Source organism: Arachis duranensis, chromosome 9, assembly GCF_000817695.3.
Source record: "Arachis duranensis cultivar V14167 chromosome 9, aradu.V14167.gnm2.J7QH, whole genome shotgun sequence".
Lineage (NCBI taxonomy): Eukaryota > Viridiplantae > Streptophyta > Magnoliopsida > Fabales > Fabaceae > Arachis > Arachis duranensis.
In genome coordinates, this window is record NC_029780.3 from 25,447,561 (window position 1) to 25,467,284 (window position 19,724).

General features: G+C 30.2%; 1 protein-coding gene, 1 long non-coding RNA gene and 1 pseudogene across 2 annotated transcripts; all 3 read right to left on the bottom strand.

Annotated features, from left to right (window-relative positions):
• Positions 1 to 947: 947 nt before the first annotated feature.
• On the bottom strand, positions 948 to 1,954 carry LOC107465211 (uncharacterized; annotated as a pseudogene).
• A 7,280-nt stretch (positions 1,955 to 9,234) lies between these two features.
• LOC107465218 (uncharacterized) lies at positions 9,235 to 10,075 on the bottom strand. Its single transcript, XR_001587293.3, has 3 exons — positions 9,900 to 10,075; positions 9,631 to 9,772; positions 9,235 to 9,534 (listed from the first exon to the last, which is right to left on the bottom strand). It is a non-coding gene; the product is annotated as an uncharacterized LOC107465218 (long non-coding RNA).
• A 4,485-nt stretch (positions 10,076 to 14,560) lies between these two features.
• LOC107465206 (protein FAR1-RELATED SEQUENCE 5-like) lies at positions 14,561 to 17,095 on the bottom strand. Its single transcript, XM_021130316.2, has 3 exons — positions 17,039 to 17,095; positions 14,715 to 16,931; positions 14,561 to 14,643 (listed from the first exon to the last, which is right to left on the bottom strand). The coding sequence occupies exons 1-3, from the start codon at positions 17,093 to 17,095 to the stop codon at positions 14,599 to 14,601; spliced, it is 2,319 nt and encodes a 772-aa protein (XP_020985975.1). The 3' UTR covers positions 14,561 to 14,598.
• Between the last annotated feature and the right edge of the window lie 2,629 nt (positions 17,096 to 19,724).

Below are 19,724 nucleotides of genomic sequence, written 5' to 3' on the forward strand. Positions count from 1 at the left end.
TAAAAAAATTCATACCAAGATGACTATAAAGTCTTTGTTAAAGTATTTACTTTTTTCATAAAAAAAAATGAACAATAAATTGTGTAATGATATTTTTTGGCTTTACCAGGTAAGAGGATTAACTTACAATGATTTCAAGAAGGCAATGACGGTCATGAAATCAAGCTTAAAGAAAAGCAAGTGTGAAGACATGGAACACTGGAATGAGGAGTTTGGCTCTAATTGAACTTGCTTTTAACTCATTCTCTAGTGCATCATCATGCATAAATGTGCATATAAACCTCTATTTACTTTAACCGAATCAAACATGACAAGGATATCAGTTATCATGGTTGGCAGCTAAAATCATGATCAAATCAGGGTGGTGCTAATTTTATAAATGGCTACCCTAAAATCGAATAGATACCATTATTATTTCAAGCTTCATTTGTACATTTGTACAATTTGTACATCTTTCTAAGGACAATATATTTGGTTTTTAGGGCTTCAAGGTTTCCCATCCGAGCATATGAACTTTGAAACGATTATAGTTAATTTTATTGTAAACGAAGCCAAAGTATATTAAGCGTATTTTCTTTTGGCAATAAACAACTTTAATACTCGGTGATTTTTTATCTTTAGCATGTGCCTTTTTTCTATTCTTTTTTCGAGGAGCATGTGTCCATTTAACAAAATTGATCATAAATATTTATTTGTGTTACAAGATGTGATTAAAGTGTTATTTTTAATTTCCATTTGTTCCTTGAGCATTTTATTTTAATCGACGTACAATAATTATTTTATGATTTTTAGTATAGGAAATTCTTATAGCTCAGACCTATCAACATATCCCATATACAAAGTGGATTAGATTAACCATTAATGCTTCTAGTGAGGTAACGATCTCCTAATTCTATAAAAACTCAGCAACCATTTTACGTTGTTAAGAAACATGTACACAAAGCAGAGAAGTAAAAAAATACAGATTGGCATTATTCAAACTTACTGTTTCAAAGAAAACAGTACTGAATTGTTTCAGCTACAAGAATGTAGCCATGATCATCGAAATGAAACTGAGGTGGTGTATCACTTAATCTTAGCCTCTGTAAAGAGAACATGGCGGTTAACTCTTGGATCGTACTAGCGAAACTCGAGCTTCTCTGTGAACGGCCTTGGCTTCCTCTTCACATAGAAAAATTCAGTCCCAGCAGCAGACAGTAGTTTGACAAACATTTGAGCCTTCTTCTTCTTGTTCCCCATTCCTTAGTCTAAACACAACGAAACCATTTATTTCAATTTTTTTCCCTCCTCTTCAAATAAGAATTTGATTTTAAAGAAATATAAAACAGATTCACACTTGCATTTAATTATATCTCGTCACGTCAATAAAAAATAACTATCTTTTACATCTACCATGTGAATGATAATCCAAAAAAAAGATTGTTATTATATGATTGAAAGGTGAAATAATTAATAATGCACACATTTGATAAAGTCTATTTTATCTTCAGATCCTTTCTTTCCCTCAAAGACCCTAACTCAAGAAGCACACTTTAAAAATTTGATTCAGCTACAACATAATACCTTTAAATACAATAATTTCGTATGATATCAATGTACAATATATAATGAATTCCACAAGATACCACATCAAATCTGAGTGTCTTGCAGGGAATATCATGAATTTTATTCTGTTTCCATCAAACACAGAGGCAAACGGTAATTTATATTTTATTTTTTGTCTGCTTATTTTTCTTTCATAAATTAAAATTATTAAAGACGGTTAATATGTTTATTATGATGACAATATAAACATGTTCGTAATGAGAAAATTACAAAAGCATGATTACCAAATGGTCAATCCCACTGAATACTCTATAAAATATGCTTAGAAATCATGGCTTCCAAAATTACAGATACAATGAAGCCGAACGAGAGAGAGAGAGAGAGAGACCTTAATTGTGTGAGGCAGTGGCGTGGGGTGTTGGCGCAACTGCAATGAGCGATGGCACAATGAGATGTTTTATTGTTTTAATATTTTAGGGGCTTTCCATTTTCACTTTTCAGGGTTCCAAAGGCCAGAGCCACATCACATTGACCGACCACAATTCATGGATGCATTTTAGTATTCATTTACATTAAACATTTATATTAAACAGAATATAAAAGACATTAAATGGTGTTGTGGTGTAGTTGGTTATCACGTCAGCTTAGCACATTGAAGGTCTTAGGTTCGAATACGGGCAATGCTAATTTTTTTCTTCTTTTGCTTTTTGACACACCGAAGACATCATGATGTGATACTATATTTTTGCTATTGTTCATTAGTAATTACCCATATTAAATAATTCTTGCATGAGCTATTTTTTAAAATTTTATTTGTCTAATATTTTTCTTTTTACTTTTTCTTTCTAAATGTGTATAAATTTAATTTAACTTTTGGTAATTATATATACAGAATAAAATCCAAAAATAACCAATTACGTAGAATTAATTAGTTTTTGCTGTGGTGTATGTCATAAGACTGTAGAAAGAAGTGAACCCGATATTCAGATATAAAATGAACAAACTGAAGGTTGTGGTAGGCTTAGAGAAGGAGGGGTTGAATCTATGCCTTCTTTTTAAGTTACTGAAATGACCCTTTCAAACAATCTTTCAACTCTGGTTTTGTTTGAACTTAGCAGCGAAAATTTATGAGACAATTTTTTTTGTCTGATGAATATCAGAAAACAGAATACAACAGAGAAGAGAGAAGCTAACACCAGCATGTTTGAACTTCTTCAACGAACACTTCACAGAACAAAACATCAATACACTGGTTATCTCTCCTTACTTTTGTAAGAACAGAAAATCTTCTTTTATCTCCTTGTATGTTGCTTGGTTGCTCATCCTAAGTCAACTTCTTGAGCCTTGAGCTTCACCAACTCACTGTCTCACTTTTTCCCATTAATCCTCACAATGAAAAATTTGTTTCTGACTTTTCTATCTTGACCCAAAGCCATAAAACAGCAACCACAAAAGTCTTCCAATGGTAAATCGAATTTGAACCCTTGAAAACCAACTTGGTCCCCAAGAATCACTTGTGACCTAGATACACACCAGTAAAGAATAGAAATTCTCTTTTCCATATAGCTCAAATCAGAGTGGCAAAGAGTTGAAGATGAAGAGAAGAAAGTGTGTTGCATGTTTAAGGAAATAGGTTACCTTTAACCTTCTGATCTTTTCTTGATGTGGTTTGAAAATGGTTGATTAGACCTTACCCTTCTTTACTTAACCTTCTATTTCCATCTTCTTTCATGACTAGCTTAGGAACTAAGCTCTCTTTGTTACTTTTTCTGAGTTATGTGATTTGAACGAGACAGGAGAAAAGAACATTGTTTTGGAAGCAAGATGGGGGGATTTGAAATCAACTCGTGCTTGGATCAGATATTCATTAGACAACCCTTTTGATTTCTTTGGCTTTGTTATTGTTGGGCTTCACTTTATTAACCAGCCCACTAGTCTTGATGTTTTTATTTTCATTCCAATTTGGGTTACTAGACAAAGTTTTGGCCTGCAATGTTTTAATAAATAATTAGCAACATACAGTTATCATTAATTAACACTAATGATTTAATTTGCCTAAAAATAATATTTATCATCATTAAATAATTTTTTTAATTTTTTAATTCAACACAAACTACTGCGGCCGTAAAGCTTTCCTTCATTCAAACTTTAATTAATGTTGTGGTAATGGTTACTATCTTTGTTGATAAATTTATTTTTAATTGATTTTTTGCTATCTTTTCAATTAAAAATATAAAATAAAAGCGCAAGTATGAATTTTATTGAGAAAATCAGACAAATAGTATGATCTTTTGTAAAATAATTATTTTGTTTTTATATGTTAGTGTGTTATGATTTCGTTTAACTGAATTTTAATGAGAAAAAATTCAACTTTATTTTTAAAATGCTTTCTTGAAGCTTAACTTATTACTCTGTAAAGTTTTTGCAATTACCATAGAGTATTAATATTTGTTTTTCAGTATCTATTATTTGGTAATAAACTAGAACAAATTATGAAAGTCTATTTTGTTATCAATTTTTTTCATTTAAAGAATTTAGGAAGGAAAATATAATTATAAGAGTTATGATTATAAAAAATTAACAAGAATAATGAAAGAAAACATAAAAAATAAGTTGTGTCTCTTGTTAGTGTCTCTGTGTCTTTCTTGGTTGGATGAACATAAAATACTCTAATTTAGTGTCTCTGGACACAAAATTTGTATCTATGTCTTATCCGTCAAACACGATTTTTTGTCTCTATTTTTTTGTCTCAGTGTCCCGTGCCTGTAAACAAACGCATCCTTACGTGTGTGTTGTAGTGTCACTTAACCTGTCACATTAGCAAATTTTGACCCCATCAACAAAGAAAGTGACGAAAGGACTACCATGACTAATTTAAAATCTTTAAAGAACGAGTTTGATTCAAACAAAAAAAAATTCGAAGACCAATGTGAAAAATGAGTGATCTTTCAGAGACTAATTGACCATTTACTCGTACTTTAAATATGAATTACAAGGGTATTTTTTTATTTTGTTTTTTAAACGGTCTAAGAATCTTTTAGTCTCTAGAAATAGAATCTATGAAAAAACTTTAAAATTTCTTTAAAGGAAAACTTTATTTGAGTTATAAAGAAGGTATTTTGGTTTTTTTATATGAACTAAAAGTTTAATTAACATTTCTTTAAATCAAAATTGCATTTTTAATTTCTAATACACGAGGGTGATACTGAACATTTTGGCCTTTGGTTGTTTGGTTAGGGTTCCTTTTCTCTAAACCAAACAGCGAGATTTTGGACTGTTGGGAGAAAACCGGCCGATTTCCAATTTAGTTTGACCGACCGATTGTGATTTCTGAATCTTTCTGTTATAGTATCTAACTAATTCGTTGTTTCCACATGTTTATGATTCGATCAGCCAGTTTGAACTCTCAGGACCTTGCATTACAGTAATAAGTAGATAAGAATATCTGTATATCATCATATATACATATCGTACTCATTTTATTTTAGAGGTCGTAATACCACACTACCTCTATTTTACGACTTAAGTGTAAAACTTAGTGTGGAAGCGTGTTACATTACATATCTAATTAGTTCGTTTAAAAGAAAGCTAACAACAAAAATAGAATAATTAGTATTGATTATTTCCCACACAACACATTTGTTGTGTCAAAACTGTTTTTTACATGATATATATTTTAAATATTTTAAGTAATCTCATGTATATAATCATATGTATGATAAGGTAGGTTATGTTAATTAATTTATAGTGGATGATCCCAAACTATATATATGTATATATGTCATATTTTTTTACTGACGAAATTCGAACCAAATAAAAAATAAAACCAAATATTTAAGTTTACTTTTTATAATTGGTCTTGCAAATGAAAAATAAATTTAATAAAAAAATACATATAAAATATATTGATATAACTTTTAACAATTTTTTTATTTAAACGTGTTATTTACTATATTTAAAATATTGTATTTAGAATAATTATATTACTTTAATTAATATATATTCTTCAAAAGGACATTTAAAATTTATTATGTTGTATTAAAAGAATTAATAACTATAGTTTATTAGTTTCTCTTAAAATAAGATGTTATTTTCTTTGGTCAATCGAATAATATGATAACAAAATAGTTATAATAAACGAATAAAATGAAATGTGCACATAAATTTTTTCTTAGAAAAAAAAAGTACTCTTAATTATATATGAAAGGAAAATTTGCTAGTGAATGAGTACATGGCTATGTCAATATTTTTTTAACGGTTGATCCTAATCATAATATATATATTATATATAATTAAAATCAATGGTTAAAAATTATTGAAATATGGTTGTATTGTTATATTTAAAAGTTTTCTGATATTAAATAGACTGATTATTTAATAATATTTCTGTAGAATTTTATTTTATATTGAATAGCTTCAAATTTTAATTTTTTTTGAATAACTTAATAACAACACGTAATGCGGTAAATAACTGTTTAGATATAATTTTATTTTAATTTTTGATTCTGTTATCCACTTATGTGAACGTTGTGGATATTTTGAAATAAAAGATAACAGACTTGTTGTAACTGCCATGTATTCTATGCTTTGACTGCGTCATGCGCTTCGTGCAACTGTTACGTGTTCTTAGTGGGCAGCATCATAACTTTGTATACATAAGAACCTCTAAACCGTGAAAAATATTTTCATTTCCGCTTAAGAATGGAAATTGATAATAATACCTCCTAGTGTGTTGATAAAAGTATCAATGAAAACCAATCTGGTCAGGTTGAAACCCTCCACTCCAACAGTGTTGTTGATGGAATAGTTGCCTCTTTGAAGGTGTGATATGTTTCAATCTAAATGTATCTATTATGCACGATTGCAACTAAATTTTTGTTAATATTAATATTGTGTTTTGCAGGATTTGCACATTAAAATAACTGACTTGGAGAGATTGTACAACAGTATGAAGGGAGAGATGGCCATTCTTCAAGTTACCGTATTGGACCTTGGAGACCGCCCAGCAGCTCCTGATCAAATGCCACAACGGCATTATCTAGCTGACGGGTCAAAGGGAAGGAAGTACTTGAGAAAGACTATGCAAACATAGAAGAAGATATTGATGTCATTCTTGGTGGAAGCGAGCCTGAGAATACTAGTACTCCGCTGAATGAAAAATCTCAAAAGATAACAATTATCAACCTGGACGAAGAAATGATAGCACAATCACGAAATGTCAATTATACTCGCACCTATCTTCGTGAAAAGGTATATCTTTATATTAGGTATTTGTTTTCATTTGCAGCATTCGTATATTTTAGTTATTAATTTTTTAGTTATATTTTTATATAATTCGTGTAGGCAAAAAAAGCATCCAAAGCTGCTTTGAACTCGTCACCGAAATGTCACAACTCAAGTGAAAATATCTGTTCTGGGCGAAAGAGGGGCAGACCAAAAGGATCTAATGGACCTAGAATACTATCAACTGAAATTGGTTGTGTACTCCCAGTTGAACTGAAGTCTAAATTTCGTCCAACTGGCTTAGTTTGGTAAAGCTTTTGCTTTTTAAAAGTAGCTTATGAAAGCTGTCTTTTAAAAGACAAGCTTTTTAAAAGCTGCAGCACTTACGTTTGGTAAAATCAAATTAAAAATGGCTTTTAATAAGTACAAGCACCATAATTGTGTTTGGTAAAACAGCTTTTAAAAGTTGAAAAAATTATAATAAACATGTTTATAACAAAAAAATAATTTTTTTTTTCAAATTCTTTAAAATTTTATATAATATTTTAAAATAAAATAATGTTAAAATAAAAAATTCATAATAAACATAAATATAATAAATAAACTTTTATTTTTTAACTTTAAAATTTTATATAAGTATCATAAAAAATTATTTTATCCTGAACAACATCATTAAAAATACCTAACTCAAATTTTAGAGACTAATAGTTTAAATATTTACTTGATTGTGCTAATATAAATAGAGTTATCATTAGCCAATAATAAAATTTGTATGTAATCCAGCGTTAGTACTGGATACGTCCATTACCCACATATATATATTGGCTCACCTTTACAGATCACAAAAAATGGGATACATATCTCAAATAAACTATTCTTATGATTATATATATCTATATTTACATATGTATATACATGCAAGAAAAATTTTATGATTGGTTTTCATAAACCAAGTCATCCTCTTCACATTTCAAATAACAGATAAAAAACAAACAAATATAAACAAATATAATGGATCTACTGAAAAAATACAAAAACAACACAAAAAAATAATATAAATAGATAGAAGTTCATACCTAATATGTGATAGAGATGTATTTGTGTTGAAATTTGTGAAGATTAGGTTGAAAAATAAAAAATATATGAAGACTGTGTTAGAATTTGTGAAGGTTAGAATGAGAAGTTAGAAATATATGAGGATTTCAATGGCAATATAATAGCGGGAAATATGTGCGGGAAAATAAATAAAATTTGATAAGCACAAGCCAGCTTTGAAAAACTCCTGCTTAGGTGCTTTCAAAGGCACCCTTAACTTTTAAAAGCCGCAAGCACAAGCACTTGAACTTTTTAATTTACCAAACGCAAAATGAGGATCACCTCTTAAAAAAGCTTTACCAAACCTAGCCTAAAAATTGTTATGATTATTAAACTTCTTTTACACATCAGATGAAAGTATACAATGCACTAGTACTCTAGTCTTATTGAGTAAATGGCATCATCCTCCATAGTCCTAAGGAATATTAAATTATGTCTGGATATTAGTGAAAATTTGGTTCAAGTTATTCTCCTAAAAATCTTTTATTGGCTAGATTCAATTTAGGGCATAATAGTTAGTCTAAAATTTTACATTTTTGATGAAATTAGAACAGTAGTGATGAACAATGATGCACTACAACATTTTAATCCTCCACTATCAAATACGCTAGAAATGCCAATGCCTTGAGGAAAAAAGTGCCAAAAGGGCGCTCCTCAATTTATTTTGCTGTTTGAATTCTTCTATGGAATAAGTATTAACAATTCTCTACATCAATACGGTTTAATTCTTCTCCTATTTAAACAAACCCCAGACGCTCTCCTCAAATTAGATATCGTTGTACAACCTTCACCACTTTCTTAACAAACTCATTCACTTCTTTCCCAATAAACAACTTGCTCAATTTAGAAGCTATACCTATGGATATTGATGTCATGCATGTAACCAACCACACTAAGGCTTTGTTTGGTTGGAGAGAAGTGGAGGGGAAATAGAGGGGAGGGAAGAGAAGTTGCACATTTTTATGTGTAATTTATGAAGGAAGTTTTGCAACTTTTTTCCCCACCCTCTATTTCCCTTCCACTTCTCTCAAACTAAACAAAGCCTAAGGGATACGGCTTAGTGGTTATTGAAGCCTTTCTATGTTTCTGTCTATAAACCGAGTCTAAATGGACTTTCAAACTACTAACATATAAAAACAGTAATTTAAAAGTAGAATTGATTAAAGTATGAGTTGGTATAAGAAGTGTGGCTTTGAAATTAATTTGCAAGGAAAAGATTTTCCTCGTTTCTTTGATACAGCCAAAAACAAAATAATGGAATAAAAAACAATAATAGCTCCAAATAGGAATATCCCTTTTCTATGATAGTGTTGAGAAGTTATACACAACAACACATAATAATGGAAATTGCATAGCCTTTATCAAGCAACATTTTCAGAAAATTACCTAGACAGCACAACATATCATACCATAATGCAGAGGCATCAATGGACAATGGAGGCCTCTACTAAAGCCCAAAAGATAAACATTCATATGTATTGTCCTTACCATTAGCATCTAAGCAACATGGGCAGAATAAAACGACAAACTGTTAACAGAGCACAAAGGTTGAAACAAAGGTTGAAACAACTATTCTAGTTATAAATTAATTTCAAATTCAAAAGCCAACAAACTTAACTGCCAATGTACTTGAGATCCCAAAAACATCTCCATTAATATGATGGTAGCAACCTGAAATGACACAAGCAGCATAAGCAACTTGGGAAGTAGAATACGGGCATCAGATAAATAGTAATCTTATAAATAGTAATCTTATTGCAATAATACCGCAGCAATATCTTTGGTTGAAATCTGCATGAAAGCCAAGTAACCGTAAACGATGGCTACTCAATGTTTATTTCCTCGACCCTCAAAACCAGTGTTTCTTGTCTTGTTTCCATCTTTGACTGAGGAATGTTCAGTTGGTATTCTACCAGAAAAACGAATTTACATGATTAAATAATAAAGGGCTGACTACCAGAGAAAAGTTTAACCTTAGGTATATTAAAATAATGAAAACAATTTTAAAGAAAAAAAAAATAACATAAAAAACTTACAATTTTTGTTTCTTCACATTTTGTTTGATGCTTTTAACTATATCCATAGCCGTCCTCTGGTGCTCCCTTGTTTGAGAATGCAAGTCCAAACCTTCAACTGTTTCACAATCAACTCTACATATCCGGCACCAACCCATGCTAGCAGGCTTCCTTCTCACATTATCAAATGGCCTGGCTTCTCCCTAAAAAACAAATAGTAAATTATAAATAAAAGAAATCATTAAAATTTACTCTTATGATTATATATCTATATTTACATATGTATATACATGTTGTTATTATAATTTGGACTAATGCTCATGCAAAAAAAATTTTATGATTGGTTTTCACCAACCTCTTCCCGTTTCAAAGAACAGAAAAAACAAACAAACATAATAGATCTACTGAAAAAATACAAAATTAACGCAAAAAAAATAATATAAATAAATAGAAGTTCATACCTAATATGTGATAGAGATGTATTTGTGTTGAAATTTGTGAAGATTAGGTTGAAAAATGAAAAATATATGAAGATTGTGTTAGATTTTATGAAGGTTAGGAAGAGAAGTTAGAAATATATGAAGATTTTAATGGCAATATAATAGCGGGAAATATGTGCGGGAAAATGAAAAAAATTTGGTAAAGCATAAGCCAGCTTTGAAAAGCTCCCTCCTAGGTGCTTTCAAAAGCACCCCTAACTTTTAAAAGCCGCAAGCACAAGCATTTGAGCTTTTTAATTTACCAAACGCAAAATGACGTGCTTGTGCTTTTTAAAAGCACAAGCACCTCCTGAAAAAGCTTTACCAAACCCAGCCTAAGGAAATGCAGTTGACACTACAAGAATGTCAAATATCACTTTATGTATTTGGCCATGACCTATACGAAGGGTAAAAAAATTCAGTTAGTTACTTAACAAAAATAAAACATAGATATAAATAAGTTATATCTTGATGTCGAATATTTATTTCTTTGTCCCTTGTATTCGTAAGTTTTTATATAACTACAATTTTTTTTATCTACACAGGGAAACTCTGTTCAAAAATAAAAATATTGAGATGAGTCGAGCAGATTTTCAGTGTCTCATTCCTGGCAATGAAGTTCTATCTAATGTAAGTAAATATGGTAATTTTTATTAGATTCGTGAAAAATATGCTTTAGTAATTTACATATTTATTTTCATGTAGATTTTAATGCTGGCTGCCCTTAAAATAACAATGACACAACGTATCGATGATGCCTTCGAAGATATGTCCAACAAAATAACAACTTGGTCTCTACCACCACAATTTGGGGTAAGAAATTTCGATTACTGAAGCAAATTTATAGTCCCACTGAAACTAACGATGTATAATCTCAAAAATTAGGTTGATGCCCTTAACCCAGATATGCTACGTGAAGAGGTGTATGAGAAGTACAAAAACATGTGGATGCCGAAGTCTTCTACATTAAAATATGTATTTTATTCTCACTCAATCTCTATTTAGATTTTTTTTTTACTCTAATTGTCTATGAATATGTCCACACAGATATATGTTCCACTCATTGACGACATTTTTCACTGGTTCTTGATGGTAATATCTATTGACGAGGGAAAGGTGTACAAACTTGATTCATATCCAAATCTAAAGTGAGATATCTCCAAAAAATTCGTCATGAGATGGACGGTGATATATTTAATCTTCTTCGTGTATTTTTAGTTGTTGATAGCAGAGTAAACTATATATTTTTTAATACTACCTATTATTTCCTAGTAGTTCATATGATGCTACTATAAATGTATTATGCATAATAGAAAATAATTTTTTAAACATAGGTTTTAATTTAATTTTAATATTTTTCTGTAAATGTTATTTAAAGTTTATTCGTCATTAACATGTTTTTCTAATTCATTTTGCTTTGGGCCGTAGCTCGGTCTACTAGATTTCATTTTCTCTGGTCCGTACTCCAGCACTAATATATTAGACAAAAAAAGCATTCCAATGGACAATTGGCCTCTCTATAATGCTCGTGGCATCCCTGATTGCAACACAAGGTATAGAGCCTATTTTATTGTGATATGCTTGTTAACTAGATCATGAATAGTAATGATCCTAATTATTTAAATGACTTGAATTTTATAGTGATAACTCCGCTATTTGGTTGCTTGAGTGGATGGCAATGGAGGACATGTTTCAACCCAATCTCACTGCTAGGGTAAGTTAACAAATTTCTACCTTGTGTACTTTTTGTTTCTTTTGACACACTAATTAATTTAACTTCTACCTTTTGTAGCCTCCTGATTCCAAGATTCGAATGCTTGCGGCATGTACAACTTTAAATGGGACTCACAATGAATACAATGACATGGTCAGACATCGTTCTGCAGCTAGATGGAAAGCATTAGTTGGCAATTAGATAGTTACCCTATTTATTACTAGAAAAAGATAGAATGCATTTGATTTGATTGTTTGCTATTTATGTTATTTGTTATGGGACCTATTTATTAGACCAATTACTTTTTTTTCTGAGTTTTTATCCATATTCCTTAATATTTAGGATTTTTTAGTTACACAGCATATTATTTTGTCGTTGAAATTCAATTATGTACTCCCTAATTCTATTTTACTCAAAATTATTTATTTTTTTCCTAGCCTAATGTAATATACTAGTAGATAAAATAATCTATAGCTATATGGCAGTAAAATAATATATATATATATATATTCTCATTACAAAATGTTGTGTTTTAGTAAACTAATTATTTTTTCATTTAGCTAGTATGTTGTTTATAGTAAACTTAGAATATTCACAAATTTAAATTTTATTTGGGTGAGTTTATATAAAAATTTAATTATCTTTATTCAAAAAATTATTTTAACAAATAAAAATACATTTTATGTTTAAGTATTTTAAATAAAAAATATTTTTATTTATTAATTATATATGAGTACAATAATATAAAAATATTTTTTATTTATTATTATGTGAAAAATATTTTTTAAAGTAAAGTAATTTTAAATTGTGTAATTTTTTAGATGAATAACGAATAAATGACCATTTGTACCCATGAGAGATGAAAACGCTGACATTCGTACCCATGATAGCCCGAAACTAGACTTGTACCCATGAGAGATGCGGTCCGTGTGACAAAAGTGACCCGCCTTGGTTCTGAGCTTGGTTCGTGGCATTCCGAACCTACGTGGCACTTCCATAATACATAAGTTATTTTTCATCATGCAGATTGTTTAGTTGAATAATACCCAAAAAAATTCATACATTGTAATAAAAATATAGAATAATTAATTAACAAAAAATAAATAAGTTAGTTGAATTATACAAAAAATATAATTTAAGTAACACAAAAATTATAGTCATAAGTTTTTAGTTCAAGAAGTACTATATGATATAAAATACTGTAAAAGATATATTTTGCATTACATTAAAGAATTAATATGACAACTACGATATTTTTTAGGAAGAACGGATAAAGGCAACAAAATAAAAAATTATCCCATTTACTGAAAATAATTAAATTTTTTCTATACTATGTACGTATATGTAATTTTAGATTTATTTAAATAACATAAAATTTAGAAAAGATATTCTCGTCCTAATGCGTGTATTTTATAAGTGATTGCCATTACAATTTAAATTTTGTACATATATATAAAACTATTATTAATTTTAAATTTAAAACCTATCAAAATTAAAAATAATTTGTATTGAACTTAAATTAAATTTTAGGTTTAACTTTCAAAATTTATTTAATTTAATTCAAATAAATTATTTTTGTCTATTTTTATAATTAAATTTATATCTCACTTATAATATATTCTTGTCTATCTGTAGCATTGAATATTGAAAATAAATATTATAAAAATTGAGCGCCTTAGTGTATTTTACATCGTAGTTCAGATTAGTTATAAATTTTCTTACTAAAAACAATAGCTATTGCCTATGGATATGATATTAAACTTTAGACTCAACTTAACAACAAAAATATAAAGTATAAACTAAAGAAAGGTGAACTGGTAGTACAATTCTGTTATTTCTCTAGTATGATTGTCTCTCATTTCTACCTTAATAAAATAACAAACCCGTTATATACATTGCAAAAAAGCTCATTAACATTTTCGCTTTCTTAAGTCATTCTCTAATTATGTGACTTGAATAGAATATCTGTGTATTAGCATCAGTACCATATAATTCACCTTTTAAAATGTGTTATTCTTATAATGTATTATCCAGATGATTAGACCAAATAGTGATTAGGAATATTCTTAATATTTGTATCCAGTTGCATCATATTTCGTTCAACTAATACTACCTTAGTTTTGAATTACTTTTTTATAATGTGAAAAAGAAAAAATAATTTTAATTTTTATAAACCAATATATCTTTTCATGATGTAGTAACTATTAAACAGAAATGTATCCTAAGAGTAATAGCATATATAATTTTCACATCTATTATTGAAAAGTTAACCATAAAAATAGATTCACTTATCCTATAATGTGTATAACCAGACTTAGATAATATAGCATGGTTAGGCTATCATATTTTTTTTTGTAGAAGTCAATATTAAGTTCGCAAATGCGAATAAATAAAACACATGTATCGAAAGAGTAAATTACGAATAAATACAAAAAAACTTTTATTATTGTCCAATAAACTTCTTACACTAAAGCTTAAAAAAAATAAAATCCATATTCATCTTTCATCAAAGGCTAGACCTCTATAGCTAATGATATTTGCCTTTCTGATTAGCAATGGTCACATCAAAATCCTACAAGAACAAAAAAATTAAAATTAGACCATGTAATGTAATTGATAAGAAGCAATATCTTAAATACTCACCATTTCATCGATCTCCTCCTCACTGGTTTGACTAGACCAATCGTCATCATCTTCGGAACCTCCTTCATCTCCACTTTCCATTTGATTATGTTCATCTCCACGGCGACAATTTCGCCGATTGTGTCCTATACCGTTACATCTGCTGCACCGGATCCTTCGCCTTTTCTTTTTGTCCCTAGATTCTTTTGAAGTAGCATCCGTCCATGTTTTGAATTTCTCACCCGCACTTTTAGAACTTCCCTCTCTATTCTTTTTATGTTTGGCAAATAATTCAGCCTTTTTGTTTCTGACCCACTCCATAACATCCTTAAAATCACTTAAATCTCCGCAAGCAGCAAATGGCAAGCCCTCCAGCTCATCATTCATAGCAGCAATCCTACTCTCATAACTTCCATCTCCAACTAACGATCCCTGCTGCTCCAACCTTATATGAGCCTCTTTTGCTTTCATGGTCCACCGCTTCAATATCAGTGACTCAGGTAACTCTGTAATTTGAAGATATATCAACAGACGAATGATATGAACACATGGAATGCCAAATGATTCCATTCGTTGACATGAACACCTAAACTCACTGCTACCAGGCCAATAAGATACAACCCATTTTCGTGTTAACTCACAATATTTTCGTACATCATAGTTCACACTACATGAAGTCTCTCGCCAATCAACTATTATCACACTTGACGCTTTCAACAATAATGATCGAAACAAGTAGAACACCTCCCTTGTATAAACACTTGCTCCTGATCGCTCCAATGCTTGCACCTGTGTTTGCATTATCGGAAACCCGTATGAGGTGTAATAGTCAGCCTCAGCCTCATTATTCCGCAACAAACCCATCCACCGGCGGAAGTGATGGAGGAATTCCTTAATGCTATAGCCAGATTTTACAAACCTAGCAACTTGCGAATGTAGTGCCTCACACCTCGATGTAGTTCTCAACCCGGCAAAGAATTTGCCTCTCATATGTGCTGTAGCCCACATATCTTTAATCCCATAAGTGGTCTCAACCCACTCCATGTTCTTAACCCCAAAACTATTCACCATTGACGCCCACCTCTCCTCAAACTCATCAATCTCATAATCGCCAAGCATGCATTTCCTGAATTGTTGGGTAAACTTGGGGTTGGAGACATTGGATGTGGCATTTCTTAACAAATGCCATCCGCACAACCTATGATGTGCATCTGGAAAGACCTTTTCAATTGCAAGCTTCATAGCCTTGGCACCATCAGTTATCACAGCATTTGGTCGTTTTCCATTCATTGCTTCCACGAATCTCTGTAACAGCCATATGTAAGTTCCTTCTCCTTCATCAGCCACAATTGCACTGCCAAAAACTATTGTTTGAAGGTGATGGTTCACTCCTGAGAAAACTACCAATGGAAACTTGTACTTATTTTTCTTGTAAGTTGCATCAAAGGCCATAACATCACCAAATACTTCAAAGTCAACACGACTCTTCCCGTCCATCCAGATTAGGTGCCGAAACACACTATTATTATCCACCTCGTAGCTCCAGTAAAACTTTGGATCTAATTTCTTCCGCTTCTTTAGGTACTTCAACGTTTCGGTCACATCACTTTCCATCAATTGCCTTTGCTTTTCTATTTGGTTGTACATGTCTGTTCTTCGAAATCTAACATTCTCAAAACCACCAGATTGCTCGGCAAATTGCATATAGATTTGGGTTGTGGAAATTCCAGCATCTCTCATGTTGTTCATTCTTTGAATTTCTTGATCAGTCATTCTCCGTTGCGATCTCAGCAGCCGGCTCAAAGTTGGCGGTACTAACTCATGATTATGTTCATTTTGAAATAATGTTGTATACCACCAGTCCCTACCAACATCTATGTGAACGCGCATTTGTGCTACACACCCACACCTAGTCTCTGGCTTTGGAGCTCTCTTCCTATTTGTTTCATCAACCCATCTGAAAATACGATATCCTTCTCTCGAACACACAAATGTTTGCCAGAGTATGCGCTTATCAATCTCACTTCGCCCAACCTTGAACTTCCTAATTGAAAATCTATTGACCCTCCCAAATGCATTGTAAAAAGCATACGCAATATCAAGGTCTGAAAATACATACTTCTTAGCAGCATCAACGCTCAAACCTACGAAATTAACCCGACCGATACTTCCTGTACTATTCAGTAATAGGTTTTCAACATCATTGCCATCACTATCAACTAACAATTCGTCCATTTCCTGAAGTCCATTAAACAACAACAGACCGCAACGTTCTAAATATACTTTCAAACAAGAATAAAGCTTAAAATTTAAAATGTTGGAATAATCCAGCTAAAAAGATGTACCTCAGCTGAAACATTCCCTATTTGATTATGCGATGACTCTTCGATCAAATCAACCATTTTTGTCGAATGCTATACTTTACTGCATACTATTACAACAAAATAAAACGAAAAATATTTATATTTATAAAATGACACAAGTACAAAATATTTGAGATATTCACAAGTATGAAAGTAAGTACCATATGACAAAAATAGGCACAAAATACCACGAAATGAAGTCCAAAATTCTCTTCTTCAAAATACAAAAATAATAAAATATAAAACAATTACAAATAAATCACAAAGATATATCACAAATAAAAAAATATTTTACTAACACAACATTCGCACTTCCAAAGTACAACAACCAAATCACGCAAATAGCATAATAACAAAACATAAAAATAGCACTCATGAATCAATATTACTATAAAATATATTTTCGTATTGCTTTCCGTTACTCAACCCACTATACTAGAGAAATGAATGCTAATCCAAGATTCATGTTGTTACTAGCTTCTTGCAATGAATGAAAATCATATTAAAATTATTTTTCTAGTAAATATTTTGAAAATATAGGCTTTGTGTTATTCAATATTATTGTAAATTTGAAGTATAAAAAACTACTATAATGAAATGACTTGAAAAAAGATAAAGAAAAAAAAAAGTAACATAGCACAAGTTTTTGATCTCTAGTCCAAAATATGACTCGAAACAATACAATATGACAACATAAAGAAAAACTAACTAGTTTTTATTCTTCAAATTTTGCATGTAAAGTAGATAACCGACAATAAATTTAGCAATGTCGCGGAACTAAAGACGTGGCAAAACAAAAGTCTTCCTTAATAAGAAAAATTTTAAATGCCACAAGAATCAAAGATAAAGAGTAAAAAGAATAAAAAAGGTCATGAAAATAAAAAATTTGTAACAAAAATGCTAGAAAGATTCAACTTCAACACGAGGTATTAGTTTATTAAATAGATAAAGAAAGAAGAGCTCCTAGCATCACATTTCTACAACATTGTTGACTATACATTATAGCAAAGCTCCTACCATCACAAGGGGTATTAGTTTATTGTATAACTATATGGGTTCTCTTTTAATAAATTAGAAAGTTGAGAATCACATGGAAAGAAAGCGGGGACACATTTTCACAAATTCATAACAACTCAACAAACAGTAAATTGAAGAAGCCCTCAATCTTAATTGTTACTTTATGTCTATAGAAAAATTTTATAAAAATGTTATAGAAATTATAAAAAAAATTAGAGTTGATAATCTAGCATTAGCCTTATACCATTTTTGAGGACACAAAATACCAGTTTAAACACTCCCATATCAGAAGAAAATGAACCTTTCAAAATTCCAGAATCATTAACTGATAGAGAAATAAGAGCTCCTATCAACACAATGCTACAAAATTTCTCGTTAAAAATTATTGATTATAGAAGAATCCCTAGCATTACAATCATAGAATTGCTAGAGATATGGGTTTATGGTCTGACCAGAATTCTATTTAAATACTCTGCAATAGTACATACCAAAAAATTTGTGCGATGCTCTGCTACAAAGTTGCCACGACTCAAATAACAAATCTGAAAATCCCTCAATCTTCAATTGTCCGGTTATTCCTTTGTGCCTGTAAAAACAATATTTAAGTTTTACAGAAATTATACAAAATTGAACTTGACAATCTAATGTTAACTTCATAAAAATAATCTGAGCAACCATGAAACCAGTTTGAACAACACATATTCATAACTTGAAGTTCATTTTTATTTCTGTTTAAATGTTAAAAACAGCAGCAACACAGTCAGAAATCAAATAATCATCCATAAAACCATAACTGAAATCAATAAGGCAGCATCTTTTGAACTCTTAACTCTTTATATTTTATACTCCTCACTTATTTTAGTTAAGAGATTCTTTTTTATAATTGTCTCACGTTCTATAAATATCCCAAATACTCTTCTAACCTAACCTAAAGTCATCAAAGACCTCAGAAGGTATCTAATAATCTGAAGTATATCAAATGACTTTTTTAAAAGTATTTAAGATTAATATTTAGAATAACTCCTCTTCAAATAACGATATTTTATTCTTTAACCATAGAAATTGTTTTAAAGGGCCTTTTGAACTATATGCTAACATATTCTGATAATAAAAGCTTAAAAGACTTGATAAATATTTATAGTACACTTGCTTCAAAAAAAATTCTTATAGCACGATTGAACCTCATTCTTATATCACATATCCAAAAATCAAAAACTGAAATCAATAAGGCAACACCAAACCACAGTAACAGCAGCTCTCAAAGGATAAATCCAATAAAAAAAGTATTGCCAACAGCACAACAGATTCAACATTAAATTAATTTAAAAGCACTAAACATTCTTGAATTTCATTTTTCTTTCTGTTTAAATGTTAAAAACAGCAGCAACACAGTCAGAAATTAAATAATCATCCATAAAACCATAACTGAAATCAATAAGGCAGCATCTTTTGAACTCTTAACTCTTTATATTTTATACTCCTCACTTATTTTAGTTAAGAAATTCTTTTTTATGATTGTCTCAAGTTCTATAAATATCCCAAATACTCTTCTAACCTCATCTAAAGTCATCAAAGACCTCAGAGGGAATCTAATAATCTGAAGTATATCAAATGACTTTTTTAAAAGTATTTAAGATTAATATTTAGAATA